This window comes from Centrocercus urophasianus, unplaced genomic scaffold (assembly GCF_019232065.1).
Source record: "Centrocercus urophasianus isolate 14NV4802_14NV808 unplaced genomic scaffold, USGS_Curo_1.0 seq_14, whole genome shotgun sequence".
NCBI classification, from domain to species: Eukaryota; Metazoa; Chordata; class Aves; order Galliformes; family Phasianidae; genus Centrocercus; species Centrocercus urophasianus.
This window is the reverse complement of record NW_024884586.1, coordinates 30,960,525-30,976,272: the sequence shown is the minus strand read 5'-3', so window position 1 is coordinate 30,976,272 and position 15,748 is coordinate 30,960,525. Positions and strand designations below refer to the sequence as shown.

Sequence of the window (15,748 nt, the reverse complement as noted above, 5' to 3'; positions counted from 1 at the left end):
CCAAACTCACCACTGAGCAGGACGTTTGTGCATGTTCTTATTGTGAAGCTCACTGAACTTCAAACTCCACATTATTTTCACTCCCTTAATATACAAGCTCCTTATCATACAGAAAACAGCAGCATCATTTGGAGTAGACATCCAGTGAATGCTGCCCAAATGTGTCGGAGAACACAAGCTATAATTAATTTGCAGTTATTTTTAGTCTTCACAGATTGGAAGAGAGCTTTCAAAACACACTAAGTGAAAGCAGTGCAGCACTCTTCCTAAAATTGAAGTCAATGCTCCAGGAGATGCAAGCTGCTGTCATCACATCAAACATTTCTTCCCTGGTTATGTTTAGCATCTAAATTATTATACAACGCTGCTTCCATTAGTTCACACACCAACCAATGGGCTTACCTGCACAGTTCCTGTAGCACTGCAACAGAGAACACAGCATTACGATCTTAAACAGCTTGACGCGTCTTCAAACTGATCATCAGGAAGTCCATTTTAGTCTAACTGAATCTGATACAGAATGCCCAGCAGAACCCACCTTGATACTGCGTATCCACTGAGCTCAAGACAGAACTGCAATTCATGGCCCAGCATGAAATCCAGAGGAAGGGTTTCAAAATTAAAAACAGTGTTACACATGCATTCCTTCTTTCTAAATGCCACTTAATAACAAGTGGTGGTGAACACCTATTACTCTGCAAGTTACTGTTCATTCTTTTGTGCTGTCTCATCTAGTCATCTACCTCAAGCATTCATTTCTAGCGCTCCCATAACAAAGCCCATCTACTTCTAACGTTACTGCAGTAACAAACCACATGGTTACAATAAAGGATGGGATAGTTATTTCCTGACTTTCTTGCATATACAGTTGATGCTGGTAGCACTGTACTTGAAGAGGCTTATGAAAATTACTTCCCACGCTCTTTAAATATACAATAAACACAACTATAGTTTGTGTGATAACAGTTTATATGCAGAGCAGAGTACAGTTTAGGATAGAAATGAGAATCTCTAATTGACACCATGGAGGAAATTAGTCTGCAGTTGCACATGCTGTATTCTGCTGATGAAAAATCAGGTTATCATTTGAGGGGAAAAAAAAAAAAAAAGTATTACGAGAACTTTAATGACAACAGGTTATTAAGACCCTTATCGTAGACCTCACTGGAAATTTAATATTTCCAACAGCAGAGAGCCCCCTAGAGCTACTGGAGGAAAACAGTTCAGCAATCTAATGATGCTTATTCCAACTTCAGGCTCCTCCAAACTCCCCTCCAACTACTGATCAGAACCAACTGCATCTGGACTAGAACAGAGATTAAAATCTCAAGTGAGAAAACAGAAACCACATTTCAACTTGAAATAAAAAACAATCCAATAAAACATAGGAAAGCAACTGAACTACATCATTTAGCTTTACTGTCACAACTTACAGCTGTGAAGAGTACTAAACACATCTTAAACCTCTTTTCACTGTGAATAAAAATTACAGTAAAATTTCAGGAAGAGTAAAATCACCCATTTTTTCAGAACCAACCAATAAAATATAGCACTGGGAGACAGAAAACTGAAGCACGGCACACCAACCACAGGTCTGCTTCCACGTGCTGAGAGCCCAAGTTAACACTAACAGTTATAAGCCTAACCTTCTGTGTGTTAATTCATCAGACTTACCATGATATAAGTTTGCAGTGTGCTCAGGGAACAACAAGCTCTTGGACACTTTAAAAAAAATCCACAAACAACCTTCAAACATGCTTTCATGGGGAAGTATAAAGTAATGTTTTATTACCAAAATAAATTTCTAAGATCAAGCACTTCACTGGAAGGGGGAGGTGAAGAACAAACTTGCAGTGAATATGATGAGAAGTAGTATGTTTCCTCTGCTGGCACAGGCATTAAGCCTTTTTTGATCTCCAGCTAGAACTCAGAAAGCCACAACAAAACCTTTCTGTACAGATGGGGACCATTCAAAATGTCTTAGTACCCAGACAAATCCATAGTAGAATCAAAAGTTGTACTTTTAATATGAAAGTAGACAATAAGTAGAAGCTTGTTAAAAAGGCATGTTGTAAAATCTCCACCACTATTAATTCATTTTAGCCAGAGGTGACTTTTTCTTTCCCCTAGAAGACAGTTTTTATGCAAGGGAATTGACAATAAATTAATTCAAAGCTTCCTACCTATGTGTTCAGGCTGTACTTCTGAGAATGCCCTTTCTAGGATGTTCTAAAAATCAAAGAGAAATGCTGTCTTGAAATCCGAGCCTTTTTCAGAAAACTGTCCTCAGACCTGAAATCAGAGATACCTACACCTGACGAGTAACAGGCAAGCAAGAGAAACAAAAGTCTATTGGCAATGCTTAATCCATACAGTGGCTGGAATTAATTGGTATGACCTATTTTAACTTGTCCTGAATTTACCAAGGTTATTTATGTTGACTTGGGCTAAAACGGTTCTTCTGAAAACAGATGGTACTAAAACTCTTTGTTTAACAAGATATTTGTTTCATTTCCTTCCCCTCTCTGAAGATCACTATCCTATTGTCTGACCCTATAGACCTGCTGCATAGCCTCATGATCTCCTATCATAAAAAAAAAAAAAAAACACCAAAAAACTACTTTCACCCATCTTTTTCCTTTAGAAGAACTGCTGTGAACATATTTGCTTTCTCTTCATATCTTGCAGGCACAATTATAATCTGCCACTTCTTTTTCTAAAATGTCTTCTTAAAAGCTTCATATTTAACCTAACATACATAAACACAGAATAAAGAGACGGGAATTGTCTCACCTCCTGAACGACAGCACAAACTGCAAGACTCATCAGACTGCTCAGAAGTAATATTCCAACTTTTATAGTAAAACATGAAAATATGATCTGCCAGATTCATATCTCAATAACTAACCCAGCAGCCACATGCATGCACAACAGATAGTCTATTGTAAACAACAGCCCAGCTATCAGATAGGATATCTCACTATTATGCAATTACTATGTATTAGGCAAATACATACTTCTTAACAATTATAGTGGAGAAAACGTTTTCAATTTCCTATTTCATTCCTAGAAAAACTGCAAAAAAGAGGCAGGGTCTCCCTTTCCCCCTGTCATTTCCAAGCTTCCCTCTTTGGTCATTCAGCTCTGTGAATAATTCCATTCTCTCTTCACAGCTTCCCCAAGTTGTAGCAATGTGAATTTCATTCTTCCTTTGTCTCAGCCAGCATTGAAACAGAGGAGACCTGTTGTGACTTACACTATTTCTGGCAGAAAACATCCTTCTGATCTAACAAGCTTTATCTGGCAACTCTAACACAGCACTTAAAAATAAATCTGAAAAACTAAAAGCTATTATCCTGCAGCTCTCCCTCTCATGCACATAGGATGCTCCAAAAGTAATACTTCCTATTTATTTACATGGAAATTGCAACAGATACAAAGAGCACAATAACACTGTTTGATAAAGCAAATCCTCAGCTACAAAACACTAACATTCAACATAGTCAGCATCCTTAGCTGTGCATTTCTGCCAGCAATGAACAAGACCCTGCACGCAGTGCTCATGAAAATCTGTCTGGCCACCTAGAATATGGTTTCTCTCTCACACTGCTGCCACCATTGCTGAAATGCACTACCCACTAAGCTCGCATTCACTGTTTGGTCTCCACAAACATTAAGTGTCAATAAATGTCCAGCGGGTGCAACTTTTTCTAAATACAGGAATTTGATGACACACTTTCGTTCCATCCACACTTCCATGTCAGACATAGACACAGTACTGCAGATTAAGCCTTATAAGGGTAAAGTAGAGAGAGACAATCACATCCCTCTCCCTGCTGGTCACCCCTCTTTTGATGCAGCCCAGGATACCACTGGTATTCTGGGCTGCAAGTGCACACTGCTGGCTTAGGTCCAGCTTTCTGTCCACCAGGAGCCCCAAGTCCTTTTTGGCAGGCCTGTTCTTAAGGAGTTCATTGCTAATCTGTACTCATACTTGGTATTGCCTCAACACAACTGCACTTGATCTTGCAAAATCTCATGACACTTCTCAAGACTGGCCTCCACCTGGACTCAGAACCACTGACAACAATCCTCTGGCTACGGCAACTGACCCAATTCTTTATCCACCTAGTAGTGCAACCTTCAAATCCACTGCTCTCCAATTTAGAGGTAAGGATGTAGTGTAGGACCACATTGGCAGGAAGATTCAACCTCTATTCCCATACCATAAACATCCACCTCTGACCTCGTGGGCCAACATCATAAAATAAGAAACACTGCTTTTGGAGCAGTGCTCGTAATTTTACCTCAAACCCACTGATACATTCAACAATTAATTCCTACAGGAGAACACAATCAGAAAGTTTTCATTCTGTGCCATGTAGATTGGTCTGCTCTCTGTCCTAACCCCTCAAAAGCTTATAGCCATAAAACTAGCTCTGCTAGGACACAGATAAATATAGTACCTTATTACAAGATTGCTTTTCTATCTTACATCCAGATTTCAGTGCGTAACAAAATGCAAATAGCTATCATTTTGACACATTGATCTTTGAAATAAAACCCACTACGTTTCATTATAGCCAAACTAAACTTCCATGCATGAAGGATCAGTATTACAGAAGACGGGGCTTAGACATTAAAGAAAAGTAAGTTCAGCTGTGTAGAGACACAGAGCAGGTTCAGATTGAGAATGGAGAAGAGGAAGAACACAGCCATTTTCAGTAGCAGCACATCACAGCAATAAACTCACTGTGCTAAGGGAGAATATCAGAGCAGGGTCCTCATTCCTTTCCCTCCCCCCATAAAGCATACATTTCTGCAGGAGATATATGGGAACTAGTTATGAAAGTCAAGCAATTAAAAAGCATTTCAGGGGTATTCACAGGACCGAACCAGCCACAAGTGCCTGACAGTTCTACGTGTGTGCCGGTCCCTGGAGAGCCATCACACTTCAATTACTATCACTAACATTAGTCATTATCAGGCTGGCTGCAGTCCCTCGGGAAGGCAGCTTGTGATGACAATATCCAGCCCCTCCTTGTAAAACAATTCATTAGGCAAAGCGGAACAGCTGGGGCAGCCACGTGCAGGCCCGCAGGCCGACCGCCCGCCGGGGCCTGCAGCCCCCCCTTCTCCTTCAGCTGTAATGGCCCCTGGGGACGCCCTGGGTTTAATCAGTGTTCCTTATACGCAGGGGAAGCATTTGATTGCAAACTTAAACTAATGGCACTTGGAAGGTTATGACAATCATCAGATAAGAGGCTTTAGAGCATTTTTATCTTGTTCTAATGCTCACAAGCTAATGAGGCAATAAGAGACAGATACTATCAGACTTGGTCCAGCAACATCACACACAGGGTACTGCATTCGCTGGTAATGCAAGAAGTGAGTTGGCAAGTTCATTATTGACCCCGTGGAAGATTTCATGCTCAGAACAGTCGAAATCACACAGTGTAACAACAAAATACTATGAGGCCGTTCATGTAGCCTTGTACATGTTGTCACTTGATCCAAACCAGAGGAAACTAAAAAGAAAATACAGCAATGCCCCACCAACATCTGCTCAGTCTGATGGACAAGTACACTATTTCCTTTCTCAGAACACAGACCAGTCCTTACATACTGAATCATAACTCCATTGCTTTCAAGCTAGAAGGCCAGATGTACCACTAAACAGGTAAATAACCCCTGGTGTTAGCATGGATAAAAACTAACAATTTTTTAACCTTCATATGCTTTGCAAATAGAAGTATTTTCACATATAGAAGGCAAAAGGATTTTAAGTAATAGATACAGATCAGCTGCAAAGGTTTGAAATCCCCTGCCAAAGCATCTTTCATGATTTGTATGGCATTTTTGTGTTTCTTAAACCATAATGGAAAAATGCACATAACCTTATGCTTGATCAAACTTTCCCCTATCTTCAATTCCTCCACTGACAGTAGTCCACAAGTTATCCTGTCAGAATAAGAGTAGCAAAAAATAGACTTCTGACAGTATAATGTAAGAACATTTTGTTTGTAGTCATGTTTCTTTTTGCATCAAGCATGTGGCAGGTGGAAATGCTTTAATGTGACAGTCCATTCCCTTACTTTTGTGGCTAAAAAGCTCTTCAGTCAAGCCCTATTTGACCCCCTGCTTGTCTACACAAGTGATGGTGCTTTCACCGTTCATTTAAACTGAGACACACAAGAGTCTGTGTATGCTGAGAATCTCTCTCTTCCTGTGCTTAAAGAATGATACTGAATGCACTGTATATCCATACACAGAAAAATGGGTTCCCTAGCTTCAGTTGCACAGATGTAATCAGCTCTGTGGATAGAAGTTTCTGGAAGACTATTCCTCATCCCGTAAGAGTGTGAAAGCCATCACTTCCATACAAAAATCTCTAAGTCTCTTGTTCCAAACCAGGCTGCTCAGGTGGAAGCAAACAACAGTTTCACCTGAGATCTCCTACTCAAAGTTGATGAGCTGAACCAAGTGCCCCATGCTATTATGTTCAAGTGAGACTATAGAATGCAGGTACTGAATTAACTTACTTCTGGAACAGAACTTACATAGCAGAATCATCAGATCACTGCATGATGTGGACTACAAGGGCTCAGGAGTTCACCTACTCAAAAGAGAGTCAATTACGGAGTCAGACTGCATCACTCAAAGTTTTATTCAGTCCGGCCTGGAAAACCTCCAAGAATGGAAACTGCACAATCACTCTGGTAGTTGAACATGTTCAGCTGCTTGACTGACCAGTGCTAGTACTCCAGATGTCCTCACAAAGCACAAATTACTGCTTTGATAAGCATACTAAAAATCCTTCAAAAAACTAATGTTGATTTGATGAATGATTCCAGAGATTTCAAAGCAGTATGTTCAGCTGGTCTCCAGATTAATCAGATATTTTCCTCCTCTTTAACACTGAAAAGACTCCCCTCCCCTAACTATCAGAATTATTTAGAACAACATTCACTCTATCAACAAACTCAACAACTCTTTTCCAGAAAGGATCAAATTCATTGCAGAATTTCTTCATACTATTAAACAAACTAGAAGAAAGCTTTGAGAGAAGATGTTCAATTATTTAGGAAGGAATGCCAAGGTACAACTTAAAGTATTATTTATTAATTTTTAAGGCAAGCAGCACAAAGTACCTTTCACATCTACAAACTAGAACTGGAGATGTAAATAAGAGGAAAGAATGAGGAAAAAAAGGCAGACATCTCAATAAGATCAGATACAAAGTGTCTCACTACTCAGTTTTTACTGACAATTGCTGTTGCATTGGTCACCACTCATTAAGATCAACAGTAGTTTTAATATTATGGATATGTGCCAAGTACTTAGCACGTGATCCTTACACAGAACTTTGGAAACCCAGTTACTAGACCCAGACAGACGTTGTCTAACACTTGAAAAATCACCTTCTAGTATTTCTACCATTAGTCTTCAGAATTAACAAACAAGCAATGGCAGATGTAAGAGCATTGGGAATGCTAAGATGTCATCTATGTACATTTAAAAATTATCTACACAGTCATAGAGTTTATGTTGTGTATTATTACGTTCCTTCCACAAAAGATGCCCAAACGACTTAGAAAAACTTCAATAAGCTGCATCCAGGGCTTTTGATGAAAGTTTGACTTTCACAGTTACTTTAAATATTTAAAAATACCCTGGAAAGAAAACATTTACTGAACTTTTTAGTACACTAAAAATCATAGACAAATAATCCAACCTGAAATATATAATTAACAAATGATTCTGCATACATAGCATGCAGAGAACATACTGATAAAAGTGTCAACAACAGGCAAACGAAATAACTGCAGAGAGAAATTGCAGGAGTTTGAACTTCTGACACATTTAAGAGAGTTTCAGGATTTTCTCCTCTGCCAACTCTGATAGTATATACCTCCTTCTGCAGCAAGCAGAGACATCAATGCCTGAAGATTAGAATGCTATATTAGTACTCTCCACTGAAATCTACAACAGCACTTTCCCCTTAGAGTTAGGGACAGAGAGAAAGGCTGAGATGCAAACATTTCTGAAACCTTCAGAAACACTGTTTCTACTTTGCAAGCAGACAGACCTTGTATCTCAATCCCTAACAATCCATATAGCATTTTTCCTTTTTTTTTTTTTTTTTTAAACAACATAACAGTTACCTGGATACAGCATTGTTTTATGCTAAAAATGCATAATTTATGCACATGGTTAATATATTTTATATCATTAGAGTATGTCTCCCTAATTTTGTATTTAGGAACACTTTTGACCAACCATTTTTTCTGCACATAGAGCAACCACACACCCACTTATTTACAATAAACAACAGCAGCCGAGGTCCAGACCCAATTTCCATCCTCACCATTGCAACCCAATCTCCTAGCAAGTTAATGCAAATCAAAGCGAATGTTTCTCTGACACTGGTAGCAAAGCGCGCTCCTCTCCCAAGAGAGACCTGTAAAACAGGACAGTCACTGACAGCAGTACAATTACTGACACAGATACAGACTTTATGGACATGTTTATCTCTGCTGTAAATCCACACTCTCTCTCCACTCCGATTCATGAGTCATAAAGAAATTGCAGATAATGAAAAAGTTGGAGAAATTTACAACGTGTCGGAAGCCTCAGACAGCCAGAAGAAATTAAAGAGCTGACTGAGGATAAATCACACAGGTACAATTAAAACTTCCTATTCCTTCTTCACTTCCAAACTGGGGTACAAGCCAATGGAGATGATGGAAAGTTGAGGTCACGACTCCTCTGACTGTAATCATTTCTTAACTACCTACATGTCAAAATTAGCCAATTCACAGATCATGTTTGAATGCCAATTTCAGGCTGGCATTCTGATGCCTCACTCTTCCACCCAGAAAGAATCCTGTCAGTAAATAAACAACCCAGTGAGCAGTGTAAGAGAATGTGATTTCCTCATCCCTCTGCAGATGCAAAGTACGCCTCTTACCATATCACCCTGCCTTAAAATGAAGCAGATCTACAGCATGGGAGGAGAGAATAGAGACAACCAGGAGAAAGGCCAAGGTTTCATGTGAAAATCATGGCAGCTTGGACATCACAGTGACAGGGGCTGTATAAATACCCTAACAAATCACAAGCATTCCTTTCACTTTTCTGAAACAACCAAATAATGGTAGAGAGTTACTATGAATGTAAATCAGAAATCACCTGTATTAACTTTGTATTTTTCCAGGAAGCCCATAACAGGTAAGGAAAACAAAAGCAAGCATTAGCATTTCAATTGATAATGCAGCTCCTGAAAAAAACCTCTCTGATCATTTCCTAACCCACAAATGAACTATCCATAATGTGAGACATTTTCTGGGAGAAGTCCACTAATTCAACGAAGTAAATCCTTATACTAACCACATATTAAAGAAATCCAGTGTCCAAAGAGCATAATTTTGTTGTCCAGCTATAAAACTCTGCCTTCAAGCCTTGAAGCACAGTGTATACTATTTCAGAGTCTTTGCAAACGCGGTACTAAATAACAAAATAAGAGAGAAATATGCTCCCAGGCAAAGCTGAAATGTAATGAAAATTCATTCAGCAAGGCAGGAAAATGTAAAGGAACAGAAAGAAAAACAGTTGCTACAAAGAAAATTCTGAACAGGGCAGACATATGATATGGAGGCATGCTGAAGCACATGCATCTCAAACTGTTTCCTTCCTAGGCAAGATAGCCCACCTCACTGTAGTGTATCTAATATAGTGTATTTTTAAGTTTAAGGCCATAATGAGCATTAGACTTGGCATAAAATATTCTAAGTCCAACATATTTAGAATAATATAAACGATTCCAGAGCACATTTTCTTCCTTCGTGTTTTAGGTAAATATAGACACACTAGTGCTAGAAGCTCCACACGTCTGCAGGTGCTGGCTTTTAACAAAGAAGCAGCAAGCACCCTCCTTACTCTTGTCAGTAGTCAAGATGCTAAGAACACTGCTGTATCTTTCTAATCACAAGCACCAAGGTCTCCAAGTCTTACAGGATCCAGACTTGGATCCACAGCATGCAAACCTCCTTCACTTTGCTTCTTATTTCTGTAACAGTTTCCTTCTCAACCTCCATGAGTACTTTAAGTGGTCTTACTTCTGCCAGGAAATAGTCATATTCAGCAAAGAGTCTGCTTTCTAAATAGGATCCCAAAACCTCATTTTGGTTAACAAGAAACTGTGAGAAACCAGTTCCCTTTGCAAAGGTATAGTCAGGCTTCTGAGCTTAGAAAGCCTCTGTGTTAATTAAATCAGGACTAAATAAAGAGCAGTTATGGTCATTACTTCCTTTTTTTTAATCTGATCAATTATATAATTAACATTATAAGCCCACTTGGGTACACAGGCCTCTAATTCTGCTTGGAGCCCACAGGCAATGTATGTTGATACTACACAAAGGCACTCCTAAGAAAGATAACTCATTACAGAAAACGAAAGACGAGATTCAGTAAGACAACAAATGATCCTCATTTCTTTCCCCAATTCCATTCCAATTCAGCAGCTTACACAAAGTTCAACTTAACTGCAAATAAAGTGTCATGCTTTGTTTTTTAAAGCTTAAAATATAACACAAGCTCAATCTACAAAAGAAGGACTCCCTGATTTAAACCTATGCTCCTACCTGTGATCAGTAGTAAGAAAAAAAAAAAGCTTTGAAATTGTCCTTGTCAAGAGAAGGATGCAAGGATAACAAACAGAACTAAGTAAATGTTTCAAAAACATGCCACAGTTAAAACTCCGCCCAAGGAAAGAAGAAAAGACAGAACTGTTCTTTTTCTTCAACCTACAACAAAGTTGAACTTCCAGGCACACACAGCATTTACCTGAGAAAAATGAAAAACTGAAGATGACCAGAAAAGAATGGCAATCTGTAACTAGCTGGGCATTTAGAATGAGCCCCTTTACTCTGCATAAACTTCAGAGGCTTCTGAGACTGCAGAGAACTGTAATTCACAACTAAGGACAACTTAACTCCTCATCCCCATCTCTGTCTCTTTTTGCCTCTTAAAAGTTCTCTCCCTTACAGGAACACTTCAGTGATTTCTGGCAACGGTTGCTAAATTACCTTGTGTTACAGTCCTGACTATTATAAAAAACAACAACAACAACCCCAATCCAATACTTTCCTTCCACTCCCCCATTTCATTGCCAACAGGCCAAAGGCAAATACCTATAGAGGAGCACAAGACAAGGACACAGCCCAGTTTGCCTACTAATCTTTCAGCTTTTTGCCCTCTGTTTTTGACCTCTTTGTTAGAAGGATTTATCATCCAGTAATTTGTCTCATCAATTCAAAGGTAACTTTGTACTCACAACCTCTGCCTTTAAGACACATTGCAAGTTCCACCTTGCTTTTGTCCTGACACACCACTGGTTCTCACTGGCCCCCATACTTAGAGAAACAGCGAAGAGCTGCTCCCCATACGTGCATCCTCTGCATTCATCAGTTCTACAGACATTTTTCCACACATGGCACAGTTGTCTATCCAGGCAAAAAACTCCTAACTTATTTATTCATTTTTCACATTAATGAAGACTATCACTAATTCTGACTACATCCTAGCTGACTTCTCCTTTATCATTGGTGCTTCAAGACTGACACCCTCGTTGTTCACCCAACATGCCCACCTCACCCAAGGCTAATTCTTGGCCCCTCAGTTAGTATCAAGCAGCTCCTCCACTATAGGATAGCTATTTAATTTGCTTGACCATGTTGAACATATATGGAAAAGAAATTGGTGCTACAGAAAAGGAAATGGGAGAAAACTTCCTGGATTCCAGTGAAAGCCAGGGCACACAAAACTAAGAGGGATACTTGGTTGAGCATGTCCAGTAACAATCTCATTGCTCTTGAAGTATGAGGATTTGAGATTGGACAATGCAGTCATTATACATTCCTAATTTTACAGGAAGAAGAGCACAAAACAGCTTCAGCTCCAAATAGAAATATAATCTAACCCAAAAGAGAAGACTATCACTGCAGACAGGGAAATTATAAACAGTATTCATGTTCGTAAGGTCAGTTATTCTGAGTTTTCTAGTACCGAAGATAGATAATGTAAACAAGTACCATTACCTTCCCAGATACATCAGACCTTAAAAAGAATCTGGCTTTGAAGAAAGTCTTGCACTGGTGATATCATCAAATCTACCCTCCGACAGCACAGCAGGCTGACAGTTATTCCAGCATCAGCAATACTTTACAAACAGGCAGTATGTGTGCACACCTGGGCCACACAAGATGCTCTCAGGCACTGAAGACAGCTAGCATAGCGCTAGCATTTTAAAAGAACTGGTAGAATAACCCAAGTGTTTAGGAGTATATCACCCTTCCATTGAGCCCAGGCAAACTAGAAAGAAGCTCATATGAATTTAAGAAGGCATATAATTCAGTAATGATTAATTTAATCAAACTGAAATCTGAGCAATAGATCTGACAAAATGTAATTTTAAGTGCCGGAATCCTGCCTTGATAAACTTTACAGAGGTATTCAGTCCCACACTTCCTTTAACCAAATGAATCATCATACAAAATTAACGTGAAGAGTGCCATGAACTGGTTCAATAACAGATCTCACAACATAATTACAAAGTCAATAAACAGGGATTTTTGTCATGGAGCACTGCAGGAATCATCATGGTCCAGACAGCATTTTTACCAGTAACTCAGACAAAAACAAAAGCCTTTGAAAATACAAAGGAATTGGAATGTAGAAGGTGGCACTGGAAAGTAAAGTAAATAAAATACTGACACAATGAAGCAGAATTGTTTCTCACACAGTACAGGGGAGACAAGAAAATATTATCAAAAGGACAGTGCAAATTTAGAACACAAAGTGTCAAAGTAACTCTTGAGAAGAACTTCAAATCATGACAGACTGCACAATATTTTTGAAGTCTCAGGACCACTATCAGAAGCTTCATGCTGCCATCTAGAGGAGGGCAATCAGCAGGGTTTCTTAATTCTGTTTTTGGTAAGCAGTTTTGATCATCACTATGTAAAATGTGAAATACTAAGTTTCAATCCAAAAAGGCAAAATCAAATCATATACCACTGAAACAAAACCTACAGCTTAATTGAGAAGGCCAATCATCTGCCAATCTTATTATTTGATTAAGATTTCCATTGTTAAAGTATAACTTCTACTCCACTAAAAGCCTTATTCAATCTTTGTAGATGTTAGCACTGAAAGTAAATTTCTACCTACGGAGAATGTGTTCAGACAGGCTTGATGACCTACTGATAAGAAAGCATTTGGGTATTCCAGGCTTACTGTCATGAGACTTCAAAGTTTAACCCACTTTTTGTTACCCACTGAAATGAAGCTAAAAATCTTTAAGTCTAAAAATGTTCAAAGCTACATGTAAAGCCCAAGAGATAGCTGTAACTGAAGTCTATGACAAAGCAAAATAAAGAAGAAAATATTAATTGCATCAACATGCACAGGTACTGCTTAAAGGAAACACAATCCCTTTGGAATCTTCAAAGCTGGACCACCACATTAACAGCAAAATCCTAAATGCAATGATGACAAAAAAAGGCATCTTTTTTCCCCCTCCTTAAAAAAGGCACAGACATGAACTGGTTGTTGTAAGTGGGATGAAGGTCAAGTTCAGAATGCAGCCACAGTACCTCCTGCTATTGCTGACTATGGAGAAAAAATAACTGAGAGGCCAAAAGCTGCAAGAGCACTAATGGCTAACAGAATCCTTCACACCAGTTAAATTTTTACTCTATAGGCAGTACAAAAGGTTTCATGGAAGTGCTGGCACAGATACTCTGATAAAGAGTGTTAGCATCTAAGAAGCAAAACCAGTGATTCACCTACACCAAAGCTAAGTCAGAAATTTATGGGCCACTAGAAAAACCAGACCTTAACATACAAAACAGGAAAAAAAAAAAAATCTAAAATAAGAAATTCTTTTAATTGTGCTCTATTAGGCTTCACTGCACCCATGACAGACTTGCTTAGAGAAGCATTCTTTTCTTCTTCAGAAAATTCTCTACTGCTCTGTCATAATTGTGCACCACTTCCCACATCTGTAAATGTACTTTTCTGACTCTAAGTGCAACACAAACGCACACTTCAGTGGCAAGATTTATAACACAGTGGTCACATCTGTGCACAAAACTCACATTCATCCAGTCCCAGCTGATAAGCCAAGTTCTGCAGGCCACGAACCTTTTCCATCAGGTTAGCTATAGTGAGGCTTCCCAGCTCTAAGAAGAAAAAGTGTGATTTTTAACACTGTCTGTAGCCCTCTAGTGGCAGTTTATATGTTTACCACTTCACAGAGTATTCAAGTCACACTTTCAACACTATCAGTTTACAGTGTACAGCATATATTCTTCTCACAGCTCATAACAACCAGCAAGACATTCCAACCATTTCAAAGCAGGAATGGCAAGCAAAAAAAAAAAAAAAAAATAAAAATTACTGGATTTACTGGTTCAAAAAGCAGTAACAAGGAGAACAACTGCATTTGTAGTCAAGATATATTCTTATAGGACTAAAATATAGGTAATGAACAAGACAAAGACTCCTAAGCAGAATCATTCAGCTGGAGATTCTGATTTTCTAATTTTGCAGATGTAAGGACAAGAGGCCTGAGGCTATGGGAGTTACTGACAGGAGCCTCCTGCCTTCAGAACTGAAGCAAATTAATAGCATGATAAAAAAGTAAAATTAGCATAAAATGTTTGGGCAACCAGGACAAAATCCTGGAAGCACTGAACAGAATAAGAGGAGCATCCCCCATCCCTTCACTTGCAGAAGGCTTCAGAAGGCCTCCGAGCTCATTAGGCACTGAATTTCCATCCACAGCCAACCTCGCTACCTATGGTGCTCATACTCACCCTTTAACATATCGATATCATCATTTTCCAGTTCAGCCATCCATTTGGGAGGTGAGTTTGTAATAGGCTGGTTTAGGGAGAGAAAAAATAAAAAAAAAGACAAAAGGCAAAGCATGCTCAGATAAGTACATTTTTAGCAGCATACAAAGCCTGATCTAACATTTACAACTAGTTACACTGACAAGATAACTGGCTCCAGGTACCTTACAGGGACACTCTAATGCCTATTTCTATTTTCTAGCTCTCCCTAAGCAAGTCGGGAGTTACAGTAAGACACCAGCTGAAGCCAGCAGCAAGAGCAGCATTCCCCAAGGCTAAGGGCAGTGCCTTCCTCCCGAGCTGTGACAAGTCGCAGTCACAGTAAGAGCCACACAGCACGAAGTAGGGACAGCTTACGCTTTTGAAGGAGGCGGCGAACTCGGCGACGCCGGGCACTGGAAAAGAGAAGCGAACAGCGCCGGGTGAGCGCGGGGCCGGGCCGGCAGCCCCGCCATCACCCCACTCGCACGGGCCGGCCGCACTCACACTGCTCAGGCCACAGATCCGGAGAAGCCCGGTCAAGCTTCTCAAAACTCAGCAGTGAGGCTTCCAGATCGGCACCTATAATACAGGGAGCGGAGCAGAGGTGAAGCGGCACACGACCAGATCACACCGCAGGGTGACGATAATCCCATCCGCGCGCCTTACCGTCCCCGGGAACCGCCATCTTGCGCGCGTCACGTGACCCAAACCCGCCACCCGCGGGAATCCACCCATGTGACCACAGAGCCGAGCCAGTGCGCCTCAGTTCTCGTGGCCAATCGCTGCCCCGGAGGGGGGGGCGGTGGCGAGAGGGGGCGGGGTGAGGCTCTCCCTCGGCGGCATTGGCG

General features: G+C 40.0%; 1 protein-coding gene across 1 annotated transcript in view; it reads right to left on the bottom strand.

Annotated features, from left to right (window-relative positions):
- The window catches only part of LIN52 (lin-52 DREAM MuvB core complex component), a 39,047-nt gene extending 23,403 nt beyond the window's left edge, over positions 1–15,644 (bottom strand). Inside the window, exons 1-5 of the mRNA XM_042814167.1 lie at positions 15,567–15,644; positions 15,405–15,479; positions 15,276–15,313; positions 14,880–14,946; positions 14,160–14,243 (exon numbers count right to left, since the gene is read on the bottom strand). Of these exons, the coding sequence (XP_042670101.1) occupies positions 14,160–14,243; positions 14,880–14,946; positions 15,276–15,313; positions 15,405–15,479; positions 15,567–15,585 (283 nt within the window). The 5' untranslated portion in view covers positions 15,586–15,644. The remainder of the gene's footprint in view (positions 1–14,159; positions 14,244–14,879; positions 14,947–15,275; positions 15,314–15,404; positions 15,480–15,566) is intronic.
- Between the last annotated feature and the right edge of the window lie 104 nt (positions 15,645–15,748).